Source organism: Macrobrachium rosenbergii, chromosome 28 (assembly GCF_040412425.1).
Source record: "Macrobrachium rosenbergii isolate ZJJX-2024 chromosome 28, ASM4041242v1, whole genome shotgun sequence".
Classification (NCBI taxonomy): domain Eukaryota; kingdom Metazoa; phylum Arthropoda; class Malacostraca; order Decapoda; family Palaemonidae; genus Macrobrachium; species Macrobrachium rosenbergii.
In genome coordinates this window covers 14,269,931-14,286,879 of record NC_089768.1, presented here as the reverse complement: position 1 = coordinate 14,286,879, position 16,949 = coordinate 14,269,931, and the positions used below count along the sequence as shown (strand labels likewise).

At 30.6% G+C, this 16,949-nt stretch overlaps 1 protein-coding gene across 23 annotated transcripts in view; it reads left to right on the top strand.

The window, feature by feature from the left end:
• Nucleotides 1–16,949, top strand: part of per (period) — a 221,500-nt gene that overhangs the window by 153,857 nt on the left and 50,694 nt on the right. For all 23 annotated transcript variants that reach the window (XM_067130139.1, XM_067130140.1, XM_067130134.1 and 20 more), the window contains exons 15-17: nt 13,470–13,552; nt 15,084–15,171; nt 15,804–16,023. In XM_067130139.1, the coding sequence (XP_066986240.1) occupies nt 13,470–13,552; nt 15,084–15,171; nt 15,804–16,023 (391 nt within the window). The remainder of the gene's footprint in view (nt 1–13,469; nt 13,553–15,083; nt 15,172–15,803; nt 16,024–16,949) is intronic.

The following is a 16,949-nucleotide window of genomic DNA, read 5'->3' as shown; positions in this document are numbered from 1 at the left end:
ACAACTTGTGTTAAATTTAAGTTTCATCTTAAATTAATCATATATTTTTTTTTATTTAAACCTTTGAGACTTATGAGCATTGATAGGAGCATAATATAATCGTTTTTGTTATAAAAAGTTATAGATACTTGTGAAATTATCATCCTTAGTGATATAGATGATACTGAATATCTTATAGAATAAAATCTGACGTATCAGTACAGTTAACATTTTTTTCTGAAATGTAATAAAAAATGAGTTAAGCTTGCTCTGTTAAGCTCAGATTACAAGATGTATGACAAAAATGAAAGAAAAGTATTAGGTCATTTAAGCATCACTGCACCAGATCTAATGGTTGAACTAAACCTTTTGGTATTGGTTAAAGCATGTCATGAACATGACATTCTAAATAGAACAAAATAAAAATAGAATACAGTAAAGATCAGCATGTACACAGTGCAAATATTGTATCTTCAAACCTGTAAGTATTAGGCACACTGTCGCTAGTACAGAAAAGTAAAGTGTGAATTTCTGAAGATATTATCATAAAAAAGCAATGTATCACAAAATTTTCACTTTATTATAGTCTTGCTCTCCAGTAAACCCCTATAACATATAGCAGTTTAATTTAGTTAGCTAAGAATGTTCCTCTACGCCAAGGTCATTTGATAAGAGCAGTAATATTGATATACAAATTCAGGTTACTCTTCCATTAAGTTGTCTACTACTTGTCCATTATATATATATATATTGTCCATATATAATATATATATATATAGTATGGAAGTGAATATATTTATATGATATATATATATATATATATACATATATATATATATATATATATATATATATATATATATATATATATATATATATATATATATATAATGGGACTAACATGATGGTGATCATTTTGTATGTTGTGAGCATTAAAGGCCAGACCTGCAAGGCAATGGTAAAGTGCCAGTATCTTGTGTCACCGCTGTCTTTGAGGTTGAGGCACCAGGCTCTGGCCTTCCAACACTAGCATATATTATTGCATCTACTTCTTTCAAGTTGAAGCTAGTATGTACAGACTTGCTACTGTATTAGATAGCATGTTGTCTTCATAATTCCTTCAGTCATGATCACAATAAGCAGCTACACTTCAAACTTCATAGGTGCTTTAGAAAAAATTATGGTTTTGCTGAAGAATTTAAATATTGTATGACAAGAAGAGACCCAGAATGTACCAAAGAGACACTTCTTGATGTCACCTTCAGAGATCAGTAAAAACCTGCTGTGTAATTAATGTAATTTCCAGAGCCTAATGTGTAAATGTGAATAACTCATGGTTATTACTGCTTTCCATAGGCAATGCTTTTCAGGAACTATACTGATTAAATCAAGAGGTCCACTTTTCAAAATATTGCTAGCCATATAACATGATAAATAAAATGAATATTGGAAATAAAGACACAGCTGTTTGTCAATTATGATACCTTCATACAAAAATCAGCTTACAGTGTCCTTTACAAGTAGTGGTTTTGTGAGATTCTCTATAGTAGTAATAGATTTTCTTTGTGTACAACTTGGTGATGTTTCTTGTATTGAAGAATTTATGTCAGCATTGATGCACTGTTTACAACTGCTTTCATCATTGACAGTACTGTATACTGTATTCAACTGGGTACTAAATCAGCTACACTACTTCACTTGTTTTTCTGTTTATAGTGACAGTGCAATTAAAGTGCTATTAATTGCCTCTTAATTACAATATAATGTGTCCCTCAAGCCATGAGGATACCAAATCAGAATTCAGAAAAAAAAAAAATTACAGCATCTTTACAGATAATGTTGTAGAAAGGTTTGACAACACACTTTGTGATGCAGGTCTTCAGGACCTTAGTCTATTCCCAGTGTCATGGAAACATGACATACAAAACCATCATAGGCATCCTCTTAGAGATAACCCAGGAAAATACGGCTTGTCAGTGAGCAAGTAACAATGCATATAATTAAGATCTAGTTCTTAAGTTTGTGTGAAATTTTCTGTACAGTAAATGAAGGTTTTGCATCTTGGCAACACCGTAATAGTGTCATTTTTTTATGTACAAAATCATATCATACCATTTATTGATATGACTTTCAACAAGTCATATATCAGTAAGATTTAGGAATTGCAACCTTATATGTCAATATTTCAAAACATTGAGAAGTTCTGGAATAAATTAGAGCATCATTTTGACGTGGAAGAAATTCCACTGTAGTGCTTTTAGATGACTTTATCATTTCTTGCTTCGTGGATGGGATTAGCAAGCCATATTTCCTCTAACAAAGCAGTGGACTAGAAAAAAGTTGCTTTTGCTTCTCAATAACAAAAAGAGTGCAGTACTTTTAAAACTTTTTTGTATAACATGTAATTATCAAACTTTTTACTTTCTGTGATTGGTCAAAAGATACCTAGGTTTACTAAGGCAAGGTTCATTAGCATATGGTATCTAACTTATGTGGGTCTCTCACTGGGATACTACTAAAGTCAAGTTTGTGGAATCTTATTTACCAGTCTATAATTATTCATAATGTGTGATCAGTGCAGGTGACCCATCCAAAATATATCTTTTAAATCACTACTGAATGGCTGTAGACTAGAACGTCCATGTATTTTATGGTAAAAATGCTCAATAAGTACTGCAGGTTTACAAAAGATAGATATTTCACTCATTGGTGTCCAAGTTTCACTTTCAATACATTTTAGATTACACCAGGGATCTTGAAGGAATTATGCATATGTTTTTCCTTGGAGGTACACAGACCCCTGAATATAGACAACAGATTATTCTTTTAAAATAACCATTACTTATTTTTGTGCAGCCTCTGTAAATATCTAATATTCCTTCAATACTATAGTAAAACTGTTTAGAACAATAGGCTTAATTCTACTTTATTAGTCCTGTTACCTCTAACACAGGCCATCACACTTATATATGTGTTTTTTTGACAAAGCATTTCTTATTGGGAGCAACTTTCTATATTTTTTTGAGTCGGACATTTGTTCTCAAATTTAACTTGGAGCTCTCTCTTCTCAGTTATTCGCATATTAATCAATTATAATTCATAATTCCTGGTTATATATTTTATCCAATAATGCTTGGGAGGTTAATTAATTTGCAGCAGCAGAAAAAATCTTTACTTTAGCATCTTGTAGACAAGTAGTTTTGCCTGTAAGAATTATTACTTGTTCAAATAATAATCATGAGCCTTTTGGAAAATGTTTAAATGACTGACAAATATGCCTATCTATACAACTTATAAATTTTGTACTTTACTTTTCATTCACATTTGAAAGTGCAGTATAAAGTTTCTTGTGTTATCTGAATACTGTATTATAGTTCATAGATTCTAGGAAATATTGTATCAGATGTTTTATTAGACCCTGTAAGAGAGTCTATGTTTTCTGTATCAGGGTGGAATTCACAATCCTCTATTCATTTTTGACCACATGTGCCAGGTTCTGTTGAGACATGACAACTGTGAGCCCATATTCTTTCCTTGTTACTCTGAGCATCAAGTTTTTATGTAATTTTCAACACTGTATCTCATGAATTAAGTTGAAAATATTGTCTGTATGGGTTCCTTGCTATGCCACAAAGTTTGCTGTAAATACATTATCCACTCTCAGATTTGAAAGTTGAGCACATTACAGAGTTTTAGAATATATGAATGGTTATGGCAATTATTCTCATAAATGAATTCTGTAGGAATTTAAGGTATTGTGGTTTTATCTTAGAAATCTATATGAAACTGGTTTAGTTTGCATGAAACACTGTTATTGATGTTTATGATGCTGGATGCTTTACTTACGACTAAATTTCAAGTATTTTTTCCAGGCTGTAAATTTCGTCCATGTCACAGTAGAAATATTAATAATTTCAGACTTTAATTTATTTTTTAACATTTTTTTTAATTTGAGAAGTGATATAGTCGAGGTAAAAATTTCAGATATTTAGGCACAATAGGGTTAAGTTACACGTATTGATAATTTTAAATGTTTTAGAAAACCAAGTTCTATATTATAATTCATTTGATGTATTGTTTATTCAAATTTATTTAGATTGCCTTTTGGCTCATACTTTAGTGTTCCTGCTTTTATTACTGATTTCCTACTTACATTTCAATGTTCACAGCCATCTGCAGTATGTCTGGAAATATTTTAAGTTATTTAGATTTTCCCTTGTATAAGAGAAGTTATATTGAAGGAGCACTACTGTTGTCATGCCTCAAAAGTGGTAATGTATACCTGGATTGCTTCCTTTTTCCTTTAAAATTGTGCATGTGGTTCCCAGGACTTTTTTTTCTTTTTATTAAGATGAGTTTGGTTATAGTGCTTATTAACGTATGAAACTGCATATATGCAGTTGAACTTGAGTGTAATTTAAATCTGTTAGAGTGGCTCATTTTACCTTTGCTGCATTTCAGGTTTTATAATTACTTGGTTTGTTTGTCTAAATTCCAATAAAACTTTAACTCTAATAACTGTCTGTAGGTATGGTTTTAACATCAGGTGTGTTGATTACCTTGCTGTTTTCCATTACATTTTTTTCATTTAGAAGCTCTGCAGTGGAAGATTTGGATTTTGGTTATATATTGTAATTGAGTTTTGAAACTAACATGTAGATTTCTTTTCAGGTATCTTTTTTAAGCCTTATGTAATATGTGTCCAAAATTAGTTCCCTTATGATTATGTTCCTCATTAAAACAAAGCAAAGAAAATTAGGTGCATATGAAATTTTACATTTTGCAGTCCAATTTTTTTATATTTTTTTTTAGCATACGGTAGTATCAACAAGAAGGTTTAGGTTTTAGTGTGTAGATCTATTTAGTTTCATAATTCCATATGTGATAGTGTTCAGGATCATTGACTTTTCCAACTTTGTGAGAGTACAGTCAGTTTTGTAATTAGATAAATTTGCAGGATTCATAGCAAGAGCTAGTCAGTATTCGTATCATGTCTAGGATGTATAATTAGTAAACCCTCCTTTGGTGCCCCTTTGTTTTATTGTCATGGGCATCCTACTTCTTTGTAATATATGCCAATTGCAGTCTCTCTCTCTCTCTCTCTCTCTCTGACTGGGCCATTGTATTTTCTCTGGAGCCACTCTCTCTGACTGGGAAACATTATATTATATATCTATATATATCCTATATATAAATATATATATATATATATATATATATATATATATATATATATATATATATATATATATATATATATATATATATATATATATATATATATATATATATATATATATATATATATATATATATATATATATATATATATATATATATATATATTAGAATATATTACATACATACACACATCAGATTTGATTTCACAATCACTATTACCTCTTCTTGTAAAATTTATAATACCCAAGTTTAAATAGATGCTAGTTTATTTGTTATCTCAAATTAATCACTAATTGCAGTGTCAACTGACATTATCCTCAGGTAGGCTTATGTCAAGATCTGCTTTATGCAAACCTTGGTAATTCATTTTGATGTGGTTAGATAAACAGCACTTATTTTGCTCATGAACGAGCATGCTGGCTTCTTATTGACTGCCAAATATGTGGTTTCCAAGCCTGAAAGGTGTCCATATGTTTCTTCTCGCTACTGGATCTGGCCTCAATGTTTAAAGTTCTCTGCCTTCTTGTGAGCTGAAAAACTTGTGTCAGGACATTTAAATATGGCATTCTGGAAATTGATGAATCCTGCTTTTGCAGTTATTGACATCAGTTAGTGTTTTCCTGCCTTATTATTATTATCACTTGTTTCAAGTCATCTGCTAAGGATGTTCTGCCATGCCTTTTGGTATAATGCTGAAAAATGGTCCTCACATTTATGTGATATTGCAGATCTCTTCTCAGGGAAGTCATAGTATGGTAGTGTTGTTTTACATAACTAGGATTACCATTAGGTGAGAGGTTTGAGGGGCTTGGACTTCCTATTCATGGAAGGTGCTGTAGTTCATTCTTTAATACTGTAGAAGGCCATCATCATATCCTCTTCCTCTGATCTTCTTCTTCTTTGTTTAACGTGCTTTTTCGAAGTCCGAGGTGGCTGCTCTACCGACCTAGCCATTGAGGCTCTATATCCTTTTCCTCTGATTTCCATGCTATTTGTGCATCTTGGAATTTATCTGTTTTTGTCATTTTGCATTTTCAGATATGTGGTCCTTGTACCCATTACTTGTTAGTAGCTAGCAGATTCTGTCAAGTACAGAATGTGCGTGGTATGACATTTCAGTTTACAGAAAATATCCATCTGTGTTGATTTTCTTCTTGCCCACTTGGTATAATAAAAGGGGATTAGGAAGAAGGTTTTCCTTGATGTACAGAATTTTTATATCTAGGATTTCTCTCTCTCTCTCTCTCTCTCTCTCTCTCTCTCTCTCTCTCTCTCTCTCTCTCTCTCTCTGTATATAAATATATATACAGTATATATATGTATATATACTGGAATGACTAATCTTAATTAGGTGTGAACCATTATTCAACTGAATATGAATTTCATACCATATTCAGAGAAATTTTATATGTATATATATATGAACATTATATATATACTATTATATATATAAAGTATACTGTATATACTTATATACATATACCATATATAATGTATGTATATATAATATATATATATATATATATATATATATATATATATATATATATATATATATATATATATATATATATATATATATATATACACACAGTGCTCCCCCACTTTTTTGCAGGGATAGGTTCCAGAACCCATCTCAGAAATGCAAAATCCCCTCTAAAAATGCTTATAACTGCCAAATGCCCTGTACCCCTTAAGCTAAAATGCTTATAACTGTCTATTTTAAAAGTTCACTGCCTAATTTTGTAGTTCAAACAAAAATATACCCTAAATTATCATACTAAAACTATCTGCTAAAACAATTTAATATCAATTCAGACTAAAATACATCCCAAAACACTAAGACATTCTAAGATTAGTACCCTTTTACAACTGTTACTCTTATGTATACTGTATACACCCCCTAAACTGCTTATAACAATGATTTACTAATTTTAAAATAATATTAATGTAAGCACAGCAAAATGTTTATAAAATGTTTAATACAAATTAATAAATCTTTAATACAAATTAAATAAATCTGTCTTACAGAATTTTGACAGCTAATCAAGTTACCCCTGTTGCATAAACATAGCCATTTTCTCTCATAGTATTGAAGTTGTCCCATTTTCTTTATATGTTGGTAAAAACAATTAAAATTATCACTAAGTTGCTTTTTTTCATAGAACAACACTGTTTATTCACTAATCACTGTATTTTTTCATATTGTGTTCATGATTAAATACAGACTTTATGATAAAAATAATTTACAGTGTACCTAGAGTGTAGCAATGTTATCTACAAAATCTGCGAATTAGTGAAAGTTCCCCGACAGGAAAATGAATAATGTATTCCACAAAACACCACAACAAAATGAATGCAAAAAAAGTGGGATAGCACTAATATATATATAAATATATGGGATATATACTATATATATATATATATATATATATTATATATATATATATATATATATATATATATATATATATATATATATATATATATATATATATATATATATATATATATATATATATTTATATATATATATAAAGGGACTAGATTTATTAGTATTATGTCATTACTGGTTTAGGTTACATTATATGAAATCCAACATTTCCACTGTAGGATAAGTTTCAGTATTATATAACTGCACAGCATTTGTTTTTGCCTTTTTTGTATTTACTTGAAATGTTATGTAAAATTATTACCCAGATACAGGATGTATTCACAGCTTTTGTGATATAAAAGCATGCATGAAAATATGTTTTACAGCCAAGCTTTATCAAGCGTGTACTCTTGGTACAGCTACTTAGGGATGTACATTTATAGAACAGTGTTTTGGTCTTTTGTCATGTTTCTTCAGACATTATGGCAACTACTTATCTTACTCTCATCTGACAGTCCTGGTTTTTTTTTTTTTTTTTACTGTACTTTATTTCTAGTGTTCATCTCTCTTATTTAATTTGGATATAACTAAGGAAAGTAGGGTGGGGATTTTTACAGGTAAATCACCAGATAACCAGTTGAAGGAAAACATTAGCGTACCTCTAGGTAAGTCCCTGTGATCTTTCTTTTGTTAACCTAAGACTGAAAAAATTTCTTTTGTTAACCTAAGACTGAAAAAATAAGAGGTTAATTTCATTCTTTATTTTCTAAATTAGTAAGTTAACAGTAAAATTTTTGTTTAAAGTTAATTTATTCTGTGCAAGAATGTTGACCAGCTCAACATGCCTTATGTTTGGAGTTCTTTAAGTCGAAGACTTTACAGATAAGTGTATTTGAAGGAAAACAGTTTCAGAATTTGAAAAAAAAATGGAAATTAATCTTGCTGCTGTTGGTATATGCCTAGTAATACCATATTGTTAGAAGACATAAACTATTACGTAATGATATATGTATGTGTATATATATATATATATATATATATATATATATATATATATATATATATATATATATATATATATATATATTATATATATATATATATATATATATATATATATATATATATATATATATATATATATATATATATTATATATATATATATATATATATATATATATATATATATATATATATATATATATATATATATATATATATATATATATATATATATATATATATATATATATATATATATATATATATATATATATATATATATATATATATATATATATATATATATATATATATATATATATATATATATATATATATATATATATATATATATATATATATATATATATATATATATATATATATATATATATATATATATATATAAATATATATATTATATATATATATATATATATATATATATATATATATATATATATTTATATATATATATATATATATATTTATATATATATATATATATATATATATATATATATATATATATATATGTATATATATATATATATATATATATATATATATATATATATATATATATATATATATTTATATATATATATATATATATATATATATAGTATACAGTATATATATATATATATATATATATATATATATATATATATATATATATATATATATATATATATATATATATATATATATATATATATTATTTACCATAAAGTTGTTTTCCCTGAAAAAGTAAGTTTGGCTCCAGAGAAAAGTAAGACAGCAATAGCCTTATGCTTTAATAGCTGACACAAGCACAAAGTTCCCATGCATAAAACCTTCAAAGCACAAGCTGCTTCATACATGAGCAACCCAACTCTTGCCAGCATACACCACCAGCTCACTTCTGTTTCAGGGACATTATGGCCCTTCCACTCCTATACCTATGTCATTCTTAATTATTATATATAAAATAATTCTCCCCATCTGCATTCCTGCACATAAGCTTCACACATCGTAAAAACTTCTTGTGAGCTGTGACATACTGTTTCTTCACCATTTATCCTTAGCAGCTTCATCACAGAACATCATTGCTTTTGTTGATTTCAACAGGTAGAAGTGCTCTACATACAGTGTTCCTTTTTAATGGCCAAGCTTTTCAGACAGTTTTTCAAACTATCGCAGCCTATGAAAATTAGATACATGTTCAACCACTCCTTTACTCACCATTGCATCCAGTCATTTTCTATTCATTCTCCTTCTGTGGTAACACTACATGACGCACTTTGTATCTCACCTTTTTATCTTTTCCAGGTGCTGTAAAATTTTTCATTGCCTTGCACTTAAGACACTCTAGAGCAAACAGCCAAGCCACATCTTTCTTCAGTACTATTTTTTGTTATCACTAGTCTCCTGCATTCTCTCTTACTTTTTCTTATTTCACTTACTCTGAACAACACAAACCTAAGGCCTGCATATTTGTGTTTTCTCATGTCCTCCAGCCATCTTACTACATTGGGAAGGTATTTTCCTATTTGCCATACATCTTACTTGACACCAGAGAAAGAGTCACCCAACCTTTCCCTGTGGCTTTATCAAGTGAATCACACCCAGCTTTCTCTCCTGAAACACATTGATCATAATAATCATCTGCACCATATCATTACCCTTTGAAAACTCTATTGCATTAATTATAATAGTATTCTCTCATTTTATTAGTAACAGTAGTCCAGGTGTAGGGCTGCAGATGTCTCAGCCATTAAAGACATTCATGAAATAAACCGTTTCTCTTGGAGATTTTTTGGAATATGGTTAATAGGATATAGAAACATTAGGTTGGAGAGCAACCTTTCTTCAGATGTTTATTTGGAGGCCATTTCTTATAAAAAGTATCACAAATTTGTTACATATACTATGTATGCTATCAACTATGGGTCATTTTTATGTTATATGCCTAACTCCCTAAAAGTATGTGACTGACATGCCTGTGGATCTTCTACTTGAATCATATATCATTTTGACCTTGATGCTTATATTTTACTCTCTGTAATCCCTTCTCTTTCATGAGTCCTTTTACATTATTTATTTGTGACTTAGGCAAGCCTCTTATTGTTTGTTTTAGTTTTTTAGATCAGTTTTATGAATTGCTCTCATTTTTCTTTTAAATTCAATACAGTAAAGAAGTGTTCCAGTTCCTACGAATGTAAATTGAAGAGGCCCTTGTGTCATTCTTACATTTACCCTGGCTTGCTTTTTGTTGTGTCATCTCATTACTGTGCTTGCTTGTTCTGATGGTTTTATATTTTACTCCCATATATCCCTCCTTCAGTCTGCTTTAAAGCTCTTGATAGGGGTGGCCCACAGATAGTCCAGTGCTTTGGATTTATCTGATGCTTAATTGCTTCAGTCCCACAGTTTGATGTAGAAATTATTGGAAGGCAACTGCTAAATCCCACTCCTTATCTGAGTTCTCATGTCAAGAGGCATCCAGTCTTAGTCAACATATCCTACCTCTTTCAGTGACATTTTGATAATTTTGTAAATATAATTTTTTTCAAGCCTCTGGGTATATACAAGGTTAATGGCTACCCTTGAAAACACTTTTCAACCGAGGGCTTCCCATCAGATCATTTATGAGTTACCATCAGGCAAGGAAGACCTACATCAAAATAGAGATCAAGTACCAGTGAGCAAGGTTTGCTTGCCCTCACCCCTGATCCAAGACTATTGAATAAAGAAGACTCAACATTCTGGAGGCAGTTTTGCCCCATGAAGTTTCTCTGAACTCTGCTTTAGGACAGTTTTTCTTGACATAATGAAGGCCATGCTCAGCTCACATGACTTTCTCCTCTTGAACTTATCCTTTAGTGTATGGTCCACGACTAAGTTCCAAAAGGAAATTGAACACAGTGTAAAAGACCCAGTCCAATATAGTCCTTCTTTTCAATAAATTAAGAATGTGAAATTTTTGGCATTCTAGGGAATGATAATCATAAAAACTGCTTGTTCAGTATTACTCAATCTGCGTCATGCAAGGGTGGTTTGTGCATGGCTCATTCCTCCTTTTCTTTTTTTTTTTATTCCTTATCTTAGCCTTATTACATACCCTATGTTTCATGGTCCCAACCACCCATTGCTTCAAATGTCAGTCCTTTCCATTGTTAAAGATGTTTTGCTTACCTCTTGAAGGCTGACAACTAAGTTACATTTAGTCGGTCCTTTCTTGTCAATCTATTGTTTCTACTCCTGTGTTTAATTAGACTCCATTCTATTCATATGCCTTGATACTATACTCCTGTCAGCCAGGTCTGACTGTAATTGCCTAAATCACCAGAGAAAAGGAGTGTCAGTCTAAGTTGGATGTTCATAATTATAGCACCCATTTGGCGGAACAGTCACTTACTTCTAGGATGATTATTTTGGCTACTATACAATTGACCCATTCCTGATAGGTAAAGGCATAGCTTTAGATCTTTAGTATTAGCAAATGAAGAATTAGTTTCTGCTTATGTATCTTTAGTCTTCCTGATGATACATATAAAAACTTTATTGGTGTACATGACTTTGATTCACACTGAATGTTTTAATGGTAGTTAGTATATACCCAGAGTATATACAGTTTTCATTGAAATTGCATCAAAGGTTTATTTTAAAATTCTGTCGGTTCAAGATTATTTGATATAGTATTTAGTATTTAGTAGTATAGACAATGTTTTTCTGTTACTTTTAATTAAAATGTAAAACTGTATACAGTATGTAGTTCCTTTTATTTATAATTAGTTTCAACATCTGTTTACAGATTGATATTCTTAACTATTCTGTGTGTAAGGGGCATGGATTTTAGAATATTAAATCTCCTTTGATTTGGAACTTTGAGGTTTACAAGCTGAGTTTTAAGCTGACTGTTTTTTCAAAGATCAAATATCAATTCAACAGAATTCATACACTGAATGTTCTTATCATCTTGAGTATATCCCTTTTATATCTGGATTTAAATTCATGGCATACATCTGAATCATATTCAGTTTCTCACTTTGTCAGTAAAAGTTTGAAGCAGGAGATATGGTTATGTAGGATATGCAGCTTGATTATGGTCTCAAGAATTTGGCTAACAGTATAATGGTACAAAGACTACTCTTTGTCCAAGTATAAATGTAAGTGACTAGATATCTTGTTGATCATGGTTTTCACTCACAATTGAAATGTTTTACTTTTGCATTAAAGATTTGTGATCAGTTTTAGTAATGCATTGACAGTTTTGTTCAGTATTATAATTTTTCACTATTTCAGTGAAAAGAATTTGTTCTAATGTTTTGTGATATGGTACTTAAAACTAGTGCGTTTTGCATAGTGGATGCTCAGGTCTTTGTAATTTCCATTAGTCAAGATGAAGCTTTCCGTGAATTATTATGTTAGTGACACATTTGGACAAAAATAATCTCTGAATTTCAAAGTCAGTTCATATACTCCAAAGATCTTTGTACTCAGAAAATTATGCCCTTGCCATGCCTAGCATAACTCATGTAATTAGGCAACATAACTTTTATTATAAACTTATATGTGAGTAGAGAGTTTATTTTTGTAAATACTTTTTTGAGAGTAAAATGAACATAACCCTCTATTAGGACCAGTTGCTCATTGTTCAACTGTAGTTGGCTCATTTTTATAATAGGAAATCTAAGAGTAAAATATTTTCATATAAAAATGAAATTGGTGATAATTGGAACAAAATCTAGTAGGTTTACAGCCATAGAATATATACGTAAACAAAAATGAATGAGGAAATTGTGATGCACTGTACGATTAAGATTTATATGTACTGTGTTACAAAGGTGTCTTATTGCAGTGGCTTAATCTGCAATGTTGTTTCTCTTAGTGACACTACATTTGTATTCCTTGAGTTTTACTTGTGCCTTTTACTCATGCTACAGGTTTTTCCGGAGTCAGCCAAAGACTGCTTCTTCTGATGAGAGTGGAGACAGTAAGATGGAAGTTTCTCGTGGTGACAGTACAGGTAAACTGGCCTAATCTTGTGTTACTTATTGTTGGCTTCTTTTACAAGGTTGACATTTTTCTAAGATTAGAAGATTATTTTTATTTCATGGAATGTTAGTATGAATGTAACAGGGGGCCATGATACTTGATTTTTATTCAGCATGTAAGAATTGGAGTCTGAGTACTGTACTTGTTTCCACAGTGACAGCCTGAATAGGGTTGGAATGGACAGTATTTATGAAAGGATGTTGTCGGTTACATTTTTTGTGCCAAATGGCATGTATGTATGCGTGCTAGGTGATGTGTCTGATCTGTTTTTTTCTGTATATTATGCATGGAATACAACTACTAAGACCAAAAATTTACTACTTTTGATTAATCTTGTTTCTATTAAAGTGTATCACTGCTAGTACTTTGTAAGATTTTCTGAGACATTAAATGAAACATTTGGTCTCTCATGCAATAGGCATCATAGCTGGAATTAATGAAAATTACATTTTGCCACTTGTTTCAATCCCAGCAGATTTGAAAGACAAGTCAGATTAAGGGTGTGGCAGTAAGATTACCACTTTATATTACATCTTTTCTTGGTGGCCTTTCCTATCTTACATTCAGTCATCATCTTTATGTCACATAAACATTTTATGTAAAGAATTTTAGCATTATGAATATTTTTTGCAGGTACAGTGCTACAAAGAGATTGAATAACTTTTGCTAATGAAGAACTATGAATAACTATAAATAAAGTCTCCATGTATTGTATAAAAAGCAGTCTTAGTTATTTTACGTCGAGTGCAATTGAGTGATGAGGTTAATTGTTATTCTTTACCATTTATGTGAATGAGTTTTAGAAGATTATTTTATTCAACAAGTGAGGAAAGCATATGGGTGTCTGACTTTGGTGGTATAGAACAAGATGAGAATGAGAGAATTTTTTAATGCAATTTCCAAGTTTTTTAGTAGAGTATATATACTGTTATGTCAATATACTTTATATATCTTCTAATCATATGAGTTGGAGTAAGTAGAAGAATAATGAGCATAACCACATAGCTGGTTGATGATAAATTTATGGTGACGCATCAAGTAACCCTTTCTTGTAACTGGTTTCTTATGCCTTGTTTTGAAAGCTTTAAAATTCTAAAGTAATATTTGTATCTGTGGAACAATCTTGACAGTTTTTAGAACTTCTAGGTGCAAAACTTTTTCAAGCCTCATGAAATTTTTTTACTTTTTCAAGCATGTTGAAATAATTTCTTTTTTAATGGAAAGGTTTCCCTTTTAAGGCATCATGCTGTTGTGACAGTTTTTGTATGAATAATTTGCCTTTAAGTAGGATATTCCTGCATACAGAAATTATTGTTCATGTTTTGGAAAACTTTTTCTTCTTTCATATGGTATTCGTATTTTTCATTGCTCTGTAAATGAGATTTACCTTATTGTGCTTTTTGAATTATAATTTAAATATGGCAGTACTGTACATTACTGTAGTGTTACAAAAATAGTCTTTATATAATTTCGAAACCTCAGTTGTAATATTTTCTTCTCAGGTGGATCTGGAAAGCATAAGCAGTCACAGACAAATTCACAGTCTCAGTCTTGTTCTGGATCTGGAGATAATTATTGTGATAACACCAGGTTAGTTTTTGAACGTTTTTTTAATCTTTTATGTAGTGTGCATATTCTACAACAATGTAGTGTGCATATTCTACAACAAATTCAAGTTTATGGACAGGCTGCAATACTTTTCTCTAAAGCAAGCAGAGTTCTGTGAAACAGAAAATATGCCCTTGCACATTTTTAAGGTTTTGGTAATTTTGCAACAAAAAAATAATTTCCCCAGCATTTTGCATTTGATCATACAAATATGTAGGTAAAACTACAGTGTTGGCTTCAGTTGTATGAGAATATCTATAAGATACGATAATTTATATATTGATGAATGCTATTGAAAAAAAGATGACTCATGTTATGCTTACACTTTATGCTGTTTTACATAGGCCAGCAGTGGGAATAATACTTTCATTTATTGAAGTGACTTCAGAAACTGTGGTCGATGAAATTAAATTCTCATTAGGAACCTGTTGGATAAAATTGTTATGATGTTGATAAAAAATAATGTAAACATGCTTTGACTTTTGTGTCCATGTTTGCTTCACTCAGTCTAAACTTTCATATTTCATATTCATGAATGATAAACAATCCAGATGGTGTTTTTAATTATGTGTGCAAACTAAAGAACAATTATTTTCGTTTTTCTTTTCTTTTAGACAATCAGATAGCACTGGAAATGGGAGTGGGAGTGGAGACACAGGAAGAACCTCAAGTCTTGGACGATCATATCGGCATGTTCAACTTACAGAGGAAGTGTTGTCAAAGCACAATGCTGACATGCAAAAGATTTTTATGCAGAGACAACGCACTGGAGGAAAGGCACCCAAAGACAAATTAAAAAGCACTAAGAAGGCAACTAAGAGAACTACTGAAAGGGTAATTTACAAAGCATAATTTATAAAAAACTCAAAAGACTTCCATACGTTCTCAAATCCATAGATTCACAGTCCAAGAATATCTATTAAGAAATTTACCTACAAAGTTTACATGTATTATATTGAACCTATGTGGATGAGAATTTGAGTAGTATTTTTGAGTATTTTATTGATTTATTGGTAATTAGCTGGATGTGTATTGTCTGCAGTGTGTGATGACAGCAAATAAGCCAGAACACAGGAAAAACATCATTAGCAAGAGCTGGCCCCCTTATGGGTCCTTTCAACTATGGTGGTGTATTTTGTGTACTTTGAATTTCGTGCTTCATAGGTTAATGGTGGTGAATTTCATTGTTGTATTGAAAATAGAATTTTGAAGCCAAATAAACATTTGACTTTGCAATTACAGATACCTGTTATCCTGAGTCATGTTTCTTCATATTTACTTTATGTTCAAAGGATGTTGAATAAAGTATTTACCTTAGACCGGGGGTCTCCACAGTTGTCAATATCAAATTATTTGGTTGATGGGACTATTCAGGGGTCAGTTAATGCCAGGGGGTGAGAACTGGGCCAATAAACACTAGGCTTGATTATGAACTTTTTCAGTCAGAAGCTAATATTTGTATAAACGATAGCAATGCATAAACTCAGTGGTGAATTGCACTTTTCCTGAATAGAAGGTATCAGTGCAGTGAGTAAAATTAAAGCACATTGAAGGAATTCATGACTGTGTGCAGTTTTCTGTGAAGAAAATTGTGTGACTTCAAACCAACTGCTTTTCTGCTTACATGCAAAGTGGTTGTTAGAGGGTGACAGCTTGCAAAGTCCTGTTGACTTTTTGTATGACTCAATTGTGGATTGTCTTATGAATGTGAACCCATCACTACTTGGTGAGTTGAAAAGTAAAAGAACCATCTGTTTTGT